Source organism: Drosophila navojoa, chromosome 6 (genome assembly GCF_054131105.1).
Source record: "Drosophila navojoa isolate 15081-1374.11 chromosome 6, UAZ_NAV_1.0, whole genome shotgun sequence".
In the NCBI taxonomy this organism is placed as follows: Eukaryota; Metazoa; Arthropoda; class Insecta; order Diptera; family Drosophilidae; genus Drosophila; species Drosophila navojoa.
Window position 1 is genome coordinate 421,252 of NC_142894.1, and position 14,245 is coordinate 435,496.

General features: G+C 37.3%; 3 protein-coding genes across 5 annotated transcripts in view; 1 reads left to right on the top strand and 2 right to left on the bottom strand.

Moving 5' to 3' along the window:
- unc-13 (protein unc13 homolog) overlaps positions 1–8,683 on the bottom strand; it is a 58,147-nt gene extending 49,464 nt beyond the window's left edge. For 2 of the 3 annotated variants that reach the window (XM_089262776.1, XM_089262777.1), the window contains exons 1-3: positions 8,514–8,683; positions 7,629–7,797; positions 2,565–7,562 (exon numbers count right to left, since the gene is read on the bottom strand). In XM_089262776.1, coding sequence (XP_089118902.1) covers positions 2,565–7,562; positions 7,629–7,634 — 5,004 coding nt within the window. In that variant the 5' untranslated portion in view covers positions 7,635–7,797; positions 8,514–8,683. The remainder of the gene's footprint in view (positions 1–2,564; positions 7,563–7,628; positions 7,798–8,513) is intronic. The other variant, XM_089262775.1, reaches the window with a different exon arrangement.
- The window catches only part of PMCA (plasma membrane calcium-transporting ATPase 3), a 137,009-nt gene that overhangs the window by 71,053 nt on the left and 51,711 nt on the right, over positions 1–14,245 (bottom strand). The window lies entirely within an intron of this gene.
- On the top strand, positions 11,645–13,635 carry Rad23 (UV excision repair protein Rad23). The gene is made up of 6 exons (XM_018107100.3): positions 11,645–11,817; positions 11,941–12,019; positions 12,122–12,787; positions 12,845–12,939; positions 13,010–13,336; positions 13,476–13,635. Exons 1-6 carry the CDS (start codon positions 11,752–11,754, stop codon positions 13,584–13,586), a joined length of 1,344 nt encoding a protein of 447 aa, XP_017962589.1. The 5' UTR covers positions 11,645–11,751; the 3' UTR covers positions 13,587–13,635.

Below are 14,245 nucleotides of genomic sequence, written 5' to 3' on the forward strand. Positions count from 1 at the left end.
GCAGCGCAGCCCAAGCGCAGTCGCTGCTTACTTCGCAGTTAGCAGAGCGCGGGCGCGTGAGGGTGGATGCATGTGTATGTATGTATGTGTGCGTGCATAAAAGAAGTGCAGAATGATAAGAATATCAGCTTGGAGGGTTCAGGGTATCTCCTAGTCGAGCAGTCTCGACTAGAGCCTTCTTACTTGTTTTAGCCTAATTTGAACAATTTTGGACCTGGAGACTTCATTCTGTAATTTATAGATCTTGGACCACACCCCCTTCGCCCACAATTTGTAAAAAACGCATTCCAAATACTAGAGATTTGTGCTTTGGAATACACATACACTTGAACATTATGATTACACTCTGAAAGTGTTATTAAGATTGTACGTCTAGAAACTAAATTATTCAACAATTAAATTCTCATACTATTGCCCACACTGCAGCGCAGCCAAAGCGCAGTCGCTGCTTACTGCGTAGTTAGCAGAGCGCGTTATTATACGTGCGTGCCGATGCGTGTATGTGTTTATAGAAGAAGTGCAGAATGATTAGAATATCAGCTTGAAGGGTTCAGGGTATTTCCTAGTCGAGCAGTCTTGACTAGAGCCTTCTTGTTTAAATCTTTGAGTACCGAATACTGGAGCTAAGCGGTCTTAAATTTATTGAGGAAATAAAGTTAAAAACAAGTAAGAAAGCTCTAGTCGAGACTGCTCGACTACGAGATCCCCTGAATCCTTCGAGCAACTGATATTTCAATAATAATTCGCACACACGCAGACAAACAAACACAAGCACACACACACGCGCATATACAGACGATTGCGCTTGGGTTGCGCTGCAGTCTTGGCAGTATTATTAGAATTTATTTGTTGAATAATTGGAATTCCAGACGTACGATCTCAATGAAACTTTCAGAACGTAATCATATTGTTTAAATGTATGTACATTCAAGTCTCTAGTATTTGAAATACGCCTTTTACAAATATGAGGGTGAGGGAAACCGAAATTGTATAAAATGCATTTTAATATACATATTAAATTTGGAGACTCTAACTTTAAGATTTGGGAGATATAATTTTATAACTGATATTCGATAAGGTTTTTTATCGATAAAAAATATCGGAATGAGTTATCGTTTTTAGTGATAAACTCAATATGCGCGCTCTATATACGGACATTTAAAAAAAAAGTTGAAGTCTCTAACTCTTATATCTTCTGAGATCGACGCGTTCATACATACGGACAGACGAACGGACGGACGGACAGACAGATAGACGGGCAGGGCCCAATCGACTCAGCTCGTTGCCATGATTAAGAATATGTATACTTTACATACATTCTCTGGGTTCAGGGTATAAAAAAACAAAAATATTGATATATCGTTTTTTTTACAGTTTCATATTAAGTATCATATTGATATTTTATAGATTAAAATATCATCTATACGACACCTCTTGTTTTGTTTTGTCCACTAGTTTTAAGATAAGTGTCAAAGCTTAATTTCCAGTCAAATTAAAACGTACGTGAGCCAATTCGTTTTAAATAATAACGTCACACAGTGTTAGCGCAACGGACCGCTTTCATTCAACCGTGTACTGCTATACAAACACACGTTTTGACATATATATATATATATATATATATATATATATATATATATATATATATATATATATATATATATATATATATATATATATATATATATATATCTCATATCAGCTAATTAACGAGTATGTAAATGCCGCTCCTATCATGGTTGTGCATATGGCCTTCGGGCAAGCAGCCAAGCGTATGTATGCCTTGTAGTGTTAAACTCTATATACCTTTTTATGTCCATTGAAAGTGGCAAATCAAGGTATAATGGTTCATATAAAAATGTATGAACAAGGCAGACGCAGGCATAACAGACGAAGGCATCTTGGTGCAGTTGATCCAGTAGGGAATATATGTAAATATGTTCTTGGTTTCATATGTTTGGCTGCTCGTTTGAGATAATATATATATTAAACGGTTACGTCTTGGGAGCAGACTCTTCAAATTATGATTTTGTGTGTGTGTGTGTGTGTGTGTGTGTGTGTGTGTGTGTGTGTGTGTGTGTGTGTGTGTGTGTGTGTGTGTGTGTGTGTGTGTGTGTGTGTGTGTGTGTGTGTGTGTGTGTGTGTGTGTGTGTGTGTGTGTGTGTGTGTGTGTGTGTGCGTGTGTGTGTGTGTGTCCGAATTATTATTGGAATATCAGTTGCTTGGAGAGTTCAGGGGATCTCGTAGTCGAGCAGTCTCGACTAGAGCTTTCTTAATTGTTTTATATTTAATTAATTAATATCACTCAAGATGTCATGGCAAATACGTTTACACAGGTTAAAAAGTATTTCCAAGTTTGGACAAAACCAAAACAAGTTTCATAACCGAACAAATATTACGCTTCCCGAGTATAAATACAATTTATACAAATATATATCTAAAATACTCAATCTTTATATTCTATAGTTTAGGAGTTCGTTTTCATATGGACGGACTTTCGTTTCAGGACAGGACACACAAACAATTATAATATGTATTGTAACTAGTATTATAAAAGTACTTACATTAAGCTGTAGAATAATCTTGTTATAGGCCCAATGCCATCTTTGCTTGGCTGTAATTTCCGGTTTTCGTATGATTTGCATATGACCGCTGACAACTTCCTCCGTTTCGCCACGCAAGAGGACTTTCTTTTTCTTTTGCGATTTGATTCTAGTTGGCAACAAATCGCTTAGTTGATCCTCATTATCCACACTAAGATTATCATGATCATGATCAACTAGCGCTCGTTCGGGTGATCTATGCGTGGAGAGACCAAGATCTCCCTTCAAATCTATTGGACTGGATTCCTCCTCTTCGATAATAATACTATCCTGTTTCTTGATTTGCTGATGCTGATGCTCCAACTGGTCCATTGAGACGCTAACAGGAGCTATATTGGTGCCGCTCAAATGTTGTCTACGATTTTCGGTTACACCAACACTACCACTAGAGCTTTCATCTAGATAATTGCCACAGTCTTCATCACTTGGATATGTATCGGGTAGGTAGTCATCGTTTTGTCCATCGTCCACGTAATCTATTGAGTCTTGTTTATGGCTAAGCAGCATTTTATGAGAATTCTGATATGGATAATTATCTTGTTGGTCTTGTTGATGCTTCTGCTGTTGCTTTTCTTGTTGCTGTTGACTCTGTTGCTCAATATACTTATATTCATCCTCTTCATTAAAGAAATCCTCTCGATAGACATAACCTGAGCCAACGTGCTCATAATAATCGTTAGCAATTCTATTTGACGGTGTCGCCTGCTGGTGATCCATATAGTAATCGTTCTGCTCACTATCTATGCAATAACTCGGATTATCAGCACGTCCAATCAAATTGTCAATGAGATCATCGTCCGATTCATTAATTTCGTCATCATCAAATATCTCAGTTGGCTGTTGCTTTATCAAAATCAGCCCCGATTTACCATTGATGGCGGGCAGTTTTTTGCCGCTGGATCCTGCTGACGGCACCGTGGGTAAAACTTTGACTTTTCCTACCATGTCATCGCCTAGACTCTGATTCTGATTTTGACTCTGATTGCTGGAATGGTGCATAGAATATGCCTTATTATCATCATGGATTGGCATGTGTGCATTGCTATTTTCGTAATCATCGTCAGCTGTTGAGTAAGTCGAGTCGTGGCTAAGATGTAGTTCATTATAATTATCATTGTCCATGGCTGCCTGTTCAATATTGGATACATATGACATATTTAGAGCTGGGATTTGATTGGAAGACGACGTTGAAATTAGATCTGGTGCAACAACAGTTTTATTCTGTTCAACAACAGAAGTTGTGGGGATCTGCTGTACCGATGCCTTTTGCACCACAGCCGATGCAACAGAGGAAGCACCCTGATTGACAGCTTGTGTCGCGGATTGTACAGCTGCTGCGGCTTTACCAAAAATAGAACCGAACATTCCACCAGAAGCGCTTTTTGCATTCTGCTTAATAGGCGTTTCTGAAGGTTTTACTACTTGGGACTTAGGTGGTGTTTCGATTTCCATACCAATTTCACTTGAGCCCAATTCATGGCTCATCGTTACTTTATATGGGTCTGAGCTGCTTTGGATATTTTTTGCTGCTGGATATTCACTATAACTATAGTCGTTATTAGATAAATTGTCATTTCCGAGATAGTCAAAATCTAAATTTGTTTTCGAGCTGAGATAGTCAAAGGTAGGTGTGATGGGTGCACTGACGCCCGTGTTTGTATTCCTATTTATCTTATCTGGTAATTGATCGTAGTGCATGACATAATCATATCCATATGGTGCATTAGAAACTGCAGAGGTGGAGGTTGTCGTAGTTGTTGGGTCTTGTCTCACAAGTAAACTCCCAACATTTGGCACCAATTTAGACGCCAGTCCAAAGCCAAAACTCTTTTTACTATTGCTTACTGGATTCGGTTTAGTTGTGTCCATTGTTGAACTAACACCGATCAGCACGCCATCCAAGCCACCCTTAATACCCTTTGAAAGGCCACCCAGTACACTCGAGACCTTGGCTTTTGGTGGAGTTTGTGTGGGTTCATCTGTTTGTATTTGCGCGGGCTTATAATATCCGCTGCAAGGCTCGTTATATTCGCTTGTATTATTAGTTTCCTTTAAGTTCATGTAGGTATTAGAAGTCGTTAGATCAATTTTAGTGTCACTGCTACTTTGCTTGAGAGCTGGTGTTAATGTTGTGGCGTTTTCAATTTGAGCTATTGTAGCCGTCAATGCCGATAGATCTACATTAAAACTATCATAGAAGCTATCGTCAAAAGCTGATACGTTGCTTTCTAATGGCTCCTCATTATGATTTAATAAGGGCTCAGCACCAATCAACGTTTCCCTTGTATCTCCTTCAACTAATATTTTCGCTTGGGATTCATACAGCTGAGAATAGGAGCTATTTGTATCCAGCGTGGAGCTTAGCTCAGAATTCATTAGATTTATATTAGCTAAAGATGTGTTTACCGAATGGCTAGCTATGGTAGGCAGCCATCTAGAAGCTTCAATTTGATTTTCGTTAGTCTTATAGCTGTCTATGCCTGATTCTAATGGTTGCGACTCTGCTGTGGTTAAAGCTGTAGCTTGCTTCTTAGCAGTGAAATCGACTAGATTTGACGTCGTGTCTGTCAGTACAGGCTGTGCTTGAGTCACTGTTAAGCTGTGTATATCAGGAATTGGTGATAATTCTGGTATTTCCGGTAGTTCAAACTTTTTCATATAATCAACGTAGGAAAACGTAGACGAATCGACAATATTACACTCTAAACTAGTGCTAGTAATACCAGCCGCCAATAGACTAGACGGAATAACAGTTGTTGTGAGCACGTTACTCAAGTGGCTTACAGTTGTGACTGTATCGTGAGAAAGTTTTAAATCCGTATGATTACTATTATCCAATTCCTGATCGATGTTTGCAATGGGCTTACTTAATAAATAGGATACACTAGATGAAGATTCACTTAATGGCGTTTCAATGTAAATGGGACTGTTAGTTGTCCAAGTTGCAATTGAATTTGAATTAAGATTTGGATTGACACTTGGCATTTGAGTTTCCAATGAGCACAAAGGAAATGATTCTAATGAATTATTTCGAGCATCATATTCAATTCTAGTGCTAGTGGGAGTCATGGTCTCACTGTCCTTTGCATTTTCGATTTTATTTTCGTCTTCGATCTTTTTTTCTGGTGTAAATATAAGGGAGTCGAATTGATAAGGTTTCAAATATTCAGATATGTCAAATGATGATCTCTTATCTTCGTTTAAGCTTGTTTCTGTGGTTGTGAAAATTAAATTTTGATGGGGTTTCGCTGGTATTGACAAGGACTGCTCTAAAGATGATTCAATTGATGATAATATTTGAGATGAGGCGTTTATATTACACTCGACGAGACTAGTAAAGTTGCTTTGATGCAATGCAGGCGAATCGGGTAATGTTGAAGTTGCTGGTGACCATGTTCTAAATGTATCAAACGATTTAGACACAGCCCTTTGATATCTCTGGTCATTGAATTGATTGCTGCCATAATTCTTATTAACTGATGCTTCATCTACTTGCATCTTCTCTTGCCCCTGCTTCTCATCTAGTGGTTCTTGCTTCTCCTGTGCAAAACTATTGGAATTTTCAACATTGTCCATAAATTTTAATGGAGCACTGGTTAACATCGGGGTACATTTTTCTGGCGATGAACTAACAACTGTTGCTAAGTCTCGAATAGTAAATGGGCTGGAAATAGCTTTAATTTTAGACGTGGGTAACTTGGGCAACTGCTTTGTTCGATGAATTGGAGTTTCTAATGAATTATGTGTAAGGACTTCGGGAATTATTGATGACGATGATTTGTTCAGTACTGCAGGTGACGGTAGACGTTTTGGCAATTTTCTAGTTGAGGTCGTCGTCGTCATCGTCGTCGTTATCGTCGACGTCAACGTCGTCGTATTTGACCATCGCGCTGAAGCTAACGTAGTGGTATTGGAAAAGGCAACTGAGGAGTTTGTTGTGCTAGCCGAGGTTGATACAATGCTATCAATATTCCGATTGCATTTAAAATAGGTATTACTATCACTTCGTCTAGTCGTGTTGTAGTACTGCTGCTGCTGTATGGGTATCCTAGTCTCTCCAGATGCTATCACAGATGCTGTTGTCATTGCCAACATAAGTGAAATTCTGCGCTGTTGTTGCAGCTTAAGCTGTGTAGTATTGCTCAGCGGAGGTGTATCGCTATATGCCGACAAATTGTCCGAGTTGTACGCATAATCCGAATATTCACCATAATCGAGGGGCAGCATTGATGTATAGGGTCGCGATATTTGGCTACAGACATCATAGTTCTGACTGGTCCCGGTTGTTGCTGTTGTTGTTGTTGTTGTTGTTAATATACCGCCTAAACTGTTATTATCTTCAAATAATCGTTGTGAGGGATTGTCGCGTACTCTTGGATGTGGTTCTGGTAACATTCGCATTGGCGCTGCCGCTGGCAAACTAATAAAACTTCCTATTCTCTCGTCTGCATAAACCGTATGTTCGTTGAGAACATTTTGGGCATAGGTAATCGGTTGCGATAGCAAACGATATTTGGAATTATCGATAATAGGTGCAAGCGGCAAGCGGCAGCCAACGCGATTGCCTTTTTTCGAGTACGTACCTTCAATTGAGGAACCATCGTTTAGAGAGCCACTCATTAAATTGTAACCATTGTTGTAGTCAGAACCTTCCATACCTCCATAACTATTTCTCCAATACTCCCCTCCGACTGTTGCTATATTCGGGTTATTATCTTCAGCTATTATTGTAGCTGTTGTTGTACAAGGAGCATAGTTCTGATTAAAGCTACCAAAACCTTCTCCATCGGCTGGGTACTCCTCCTCCGCAGCCCCATACTCGTCGTCATAAGTAACATATGCCCCCGATTGCAGCTCATCATAATTATAGATGGTGCTATTATTAATTGGTCGGCTGTCAGCACTAGATAAGGCATCGTTTTTCTTATTACGATAGCATGCTTCATCCCAGGAATAATGCTGTAAAGAAGGATATACATATATATTCAGTATATAGGAGAGCTGTATTTGATGCGAGTCTCTTACCGTCATGTTTTATGTTTGAGGTGCACCCTTATTGAAACACTAAGGCCTAGACAGCCTAGCGCCGAGCATTATCCGAGAATTTCAGTTTCGCTTTAGTACCCTTTTTTTTAAATTTGAATTCAAGAAGAGCATATGGCATCTTATTGGCTACTCGACATCAGAAAACTTTCTGTAATTCAATTTATCAATGAAAACGTCAGAACTAGATAAGTTTTCAACAATTTTTTTTACTATATATGAATTATCACAAATATAATTGATTCTCGTATCAATTTCAATGCAAGCGATAAAAAATATATTATATAATCTAAATCCAACTCGATTTATTTCTTCCATGATAATGTTTGAAAAACTCACGGATCTTATATATGTACATATAACATAAAAGAGTCTATTGTCAACACTGTTTATTAGTGTATACTTAGAGAACAGCAGATTAAAAATATATAATCATAAATCGAAGTATATCACGTTAAATTGAAATATACTACATATTTTCTAGGATCAAATTGTTAAATTTAAACAGAACTCCTGCAGAGATGGTTAAATATAACGGACTTTGGACCTTACAAGTGACATATATATATATATATATATATATATATATATATATATATATATATATATATATATATATATATATATATATATATATATATATATATATATCACTTTTTAACTTTTTTATGATATTAACGTTCGAATTTCTTGATGCACACACACCATACATGCATATGCATGTACATATATATTACAATTGATTTAATTGTTAGCATTGTACATGCATATGCATGTATATATTACAATTGATTTAATTGTTAGCATTGTAAAGTCGCTGCTCGAGATTAGAAATTGAATTGCGTACTGTAAAAAAATATTCTTTACCGTTACCGTATCTTTATGGAAAACATTTGAAGGCAAGTATTGTAGATACATAAACGCATTATACATATTTACAGTACGCGTTCCTATTTAAATTTTATAAATCACTTTTTCGGTACGGCTGAAAAACTTATTTTGTATTGTATAATTCTGCCAGTATGAGTATAATATTGGCGCATGCGCGCCAAAAAAAAAAAATTGCTTTAACAGTTACCACTGACCAGAGAACACATAGACTAGACATGTAGAACAAATTTTTCTACAGCTCGAAACTGTTAAGTTGAGCGACCGCTATACTTCGTATTTGCTCGGCTCGGTCGCTGGAGGTTCGAGCAATGAAAATACTGCATGACAAAAACAGTGCGCTGTGAGCGCTCAACCGAAATGGTCCCAATTCCGTATGAAGCGCAGCTATGAGCCATTTTTTCTACTCTTTCTCTCTCTCAGTCCCTCTCTCTCGCTCTCTGTGGTCGCTGAAATCATCACTCTCAGCCGCGCACAGAAATTGAAATTTTTGTTCGCGACGATCCCAGCTCTTTCCTTTTAAGTGAAGGGTATACCGAAATTTGTAAAGCGTTTGCCACGTTCATACAAAATGCTAGCTTTTTCATAATTATTTCTAAAAAGGGTATGAAAGTGTTGATGCTCATAATGAAAATGTTTTCGCGATGAGCATGCACACACACAGTCTTCGTTGCTACATGTATTATGAGCATTTGTATGCCTGTGTGCGAAGCTCTTGCTGCCTGTAGCAATTTTAAAGCCCAGCATTTGCATTTGGTCGATCATGAGAAGTGCTCACATACATACATACATATGTATATATGTACATTTGATTGTGTGTACGCATGCGATACGATGGATTAGCACTTGTAGAAGCATTTGTTTGCCTATTTGCCTTTACATGTGCGTGTGTGTATGTGCATGTGTGTATGCATGGGACATGAACATTGGCGTGTGCCTACCTCAACTTAGAATTGTCTGAATGATTTTGGAGAGGCGCGCTTATACATACATATGTATGTATGTATTTATGTAAGTAGCTGATCAACTAAAGTGACAAGTGCATATGCCAATTCTTTTTAGAATTTTTTTTTTATTGTCATGCACCTGTATATGTACATATGTAAATATATGAACAGGTACAAGGGATCGAAAATCGCATCCCATTTCGTATACTGAGCTTAATAAGGTACTAAACTTTTTTTTTAATTCCTTCTGATAGCCAACCCACGATCATTAAAATTAAATCCAGGTGCTTAAATGTAAGCGCGAGTTACCCGCCAGTAACTATACTACACACATACACATACAGTATGAGTTATTCGCCGGTCACAGTGCCACAAAGAATTGGCATATGCACTTGTCACTTTAGTTGATCAGCTACTTACATAAATACATACATACATATGTATGTATAAGCGCGCCTCTCCAAAATCATTCAGACAATTCTAAGTTGAGGTAGGCACACGCCAATGTTCATGTCCCATGCATACACACATGCACATACACACACGCACATGTAAAGGCAAATAGGCAAACAAATGCTTCTACAAGTGCTAATCCATCGTATCGCATGCGTACACACAATCAAATGTACATATATACATATGTATGTATGTATGTGAGCACTTCTCATGATCGACCAAATGCAAATGCTGGGCTTTAAAATTGCTACAGGCAGCAAGAGCTTCGCACACAGGCATACAAATGCTCATAATACATGTAGCAACGAAGACTGTGTGTGTGCATGCTCATCGCGAAAACATTTTCATTATGAGCATCAACACTTTCATACCCTTTTTAGAAATAATTATGAAAAAGCTAGCATTTTGTATGAACGTGGCAAACGCTTTACAAATTTCGGTATACCCTTCACTTAAAAGGAAAGAGCTGGGATCGTCGCGAACAAAAATTTCAATTTCTGTGCGCGGCTGAGAGTGATGATTTCAGCGACCACAGAGAGCGAGAGAGAGGGACTGAGAGAGAGAAAGAGTAGAAAAAATGGCTCATAGCTGCGCTTCATACGGAATTGGGACCATTTCGGTTGAGCGCTCACAGCGCACTGTTTTTGTCATGCAGTATTTTCATTGCTCGAACCTCCAGCGACCGAGCCGAGCAAATACGAAGTATAGCGGTCGCTCAACTTAACAGTTTCGAGCTGTAGAAAAATTTGTTCTACATGTCTAGTCTATGTGTTCTCTGGTCAGTGCAGTTACTTAGCATAACAAAATGATAGTTACTTTGGCGTTGCCAGACTGTAACTATTATTATTGTAATTTTTATAATGAATGTACAAAATATCTAGGGTAGCCATCCGTCCAGGAATTCCGGGACATGTCCCCCTTTGGGAGGTAATGTCCCGGTGTTCCGACCTGACACGAAATTGTCCCGGTTTTCTACTGTTTCGATAAAAATGTCTGCATTTTAATAAAATGCGACTCAAAAGAACAAATGCGCAATTTCAGAAAAGCAGCGCAGATAAGCTGGTAGTGTTTATTGCAGCAAGTGTAAACTCTTGCAGTTACTCAGATGTATCAAAAATAGGACAATTTTTCCATGCTATCCATAATGCGAATTGCGAAAGGGTTTTTTCCTTAATGAATTTGCACTGGACAGACGGCAGTAGTTGAAAATGTTAGAAACATGCAAAGAAAAAATGCAAATGCTTTGAAAAAAATAGTGATAATATGGTGAACTAATTACTTAATTAATCAACATATTAATTAATTATCAATGTTAGTTTCTTACATTTTATTACGCTTTAATAATATGTTAAATATATCAGTCAGTATATATATACATACATAAAAATACATAGAGTACCACTGGTCAATGATAGTACATACATATGTACATAGGTACATATGTACATATGTACTCCTTCAGATTTTAGTATTTACGAACTTGTAGCAGGACTCAGTTTTACCGGTGCTGCCGGTGGAGTCAATGAAAAGATCTTCTTGGCAGTTTACTACAAAAAATCAACAAGACTAAGCACATTCAGTATTTTGTTTTTATTTGTTTATTTTGTTTTTTTATTGTTTTACTATTTATGGTTTATTGTTTTATTAATTTTGCCAATACATTAATTAAAAAAAAAAAAATAATATCGTTTTATTCGATATAAATAGATTTTAGGCCATCTCTAGTGTCGATGACAAACAACTTTATAAGAAAAAGAGAGCAAGGCAAAAGTTGAAGAGACCGATTAAGTCCAAAATAAAAAAGCATTTGTAAAATGATTATTACAATAAAAAATCTACAGCAGCAAACGTTCACTATTGACTTTGATCCAGAAAAAACGGTAAATTGTATTTTCTTAGCGCATGCATCAGTTCTGACATACATATGTATATGTCCATACACACGCATGCTTACAAATGTGCATACATAGTACATACCTACAAGTATATTATCTGCTTTTTAGGTTTTGGAGCTTAAAAATCAAATCTTTTACGAACGTGGTGCAGAATACCTTGTGGAGAAACAAAAACTGATTTATGCTGGTAGGATATCCTAACTAAATAGTTGTTTGAGAACAAAAAGTTTATATATGTACATATATACACGTCCGTAAATATGTCAATGTTGTGTCATTTTTTTTTAAGGCGTCATTTTAACAGATGAGCGAACAATTAGTTCCTACAAAGTCGATGAAAAAAAGTTCATTGTAGTGATGCTCAGTCGCGACATAAGCGGAACTAGCAGCAGCACCAACACAAATGCAGATGGACAGCGAAAGCAGCCCAATGAGCAAATGGAAAATTTAACAATTGGAATTAATAAGAAGCCTGTTCTACAAAACGCGAATGCATCCTCAAATGAGAAAGGAATAAACAAAAATAAAATGTCAAGTGATGTTTTGGGAGTCGAGGTAGAATGTACCGGATCTGGATCTTCATCTCAAACTCAAGTATCGACTGCAGCTGCATCTCCAATTCCAGCTGTTTCCACGGCTATCACTACTGATTATTCTAGCATTGACTTGGTAGGTGAACTAGCCAATGCCTCACTACAATCGCGCGCCGAATCCAATTTACTTATGGGCGAGGAGTTTAATAGAACCGTTGCGTCAATGGTTGAAATGGGCTATCCCCGAGAGCAGGTTGAGCGAGCAATGGCAGCTAGTTTTAATAATCCTGAGCGTGCTGTCGAATATTTAATTAACGGCATTCCGCAGGATGAGAATTTATTTAATCCAGGTGATGAGGAAGAACCTAACAGAGTGGAAACGGGTCATCGCCAAGGTGATTTGCCGGCCGAATCGGCAGCTGGTAAAAAAAAATCATATTCAGATATATTGTTATGATACCTATGAACCTATATTCTAGATCCATTCGAGTTTCTACGCAGTCAGCCACAATTCCTACAGATGCGCTCTCTAATATACCAAAATCCACATCTTTTACATGCTGTTCTGCAACAGGTATTGAACAGTTAGAAACATCTGCAGCTATGTATTTTAACAGCTATGTATTTTTCTTATCCTAATTTAGATTGGACAAACAAATCCAGCTCTATTACAACTTATTTCTGAGAACCAAGATGCGTTCCTAAATATGTTGAACCAGCCTCTTGATGAGGAGACAGGCGATAATGCTCAACGTACTGGTCGGACACAGTCATCGAATCCAAGACGAACAGAGAGCACGACCACAACCAACTCCAATGATGGAGGTCATCGTTCTGTTGCTATTTCCGATAATCCGTCGATTGCAATCGGCCCTGAAAGCGATGATTCAGTTACAACGGCAAGAAATATAGGGACAGAAAACTTAGCAACTATTCGACTAACCCCGCAAGATCAAGACGCTATCGAACGGGTACGTATAATATATTGGAAAGTAATTCTCAATACTTAAGTGTATTGGAGTGCAAAATATGTTGCATACTCAATTTACATCTAAATATATCTGTATATTAAAAATAATACATACGTTAATGATACATATATTCTTCCAGCTGAAGGCGCTTGGATTCCCGGAAGCGCTAGTTTTGCAAGCTTATTTTGCATGTGAAAAGGATGAAGAACTCGCTGCTAACTTCTTACTTTCATCCAGTTTTGATGATTAAATATATATATATATATATATATATATATATATATATATATATATATATATATATATATATATATATATATATATATATATATATATATATAATTGCAATATAAAATAAAAAATATTGGCACATTTTGTTTTTTGTACTCATTCACGAAAGTGAAATATAGAACACATACTTGTGTATATCTCCGATTTCTAGAGTCTTAAAATTTTCTCGATCTGCCCGCTATGGGTGTGGCACGTATCGAGCGTATCGAGCTTATCACTAAAAAACGATAACTCATTCCGATATTTTTATCGGATAAAAAACCCTATCGAAGATCACTTAAAAAAGTATATCTCCTATATCTTTCAAGCTAGCTCTCCAAATTTAAAATGTATATTAAGATGCATTTTATACAATTTCGGTTTTTGTTAAAATTTACCCCCCACCCCTAAGTCCACCCCCTCACCCTCATCTTTGTAAAAGTCGTATATCAAATACTGGAGACTTGTGCCTTGGTATACACATACATTTAAACATTATGATTACGTTCTGAAAGTTTCATTACGATCGTACATCTAGAAATTAAATTATTCAACAAATAAGTTCTTATTATATTACCAAGACTGCAGCGCAACCCAAGCGCAATCGCCTGTATATGTGAGTGTGTGTGTGCGTATATT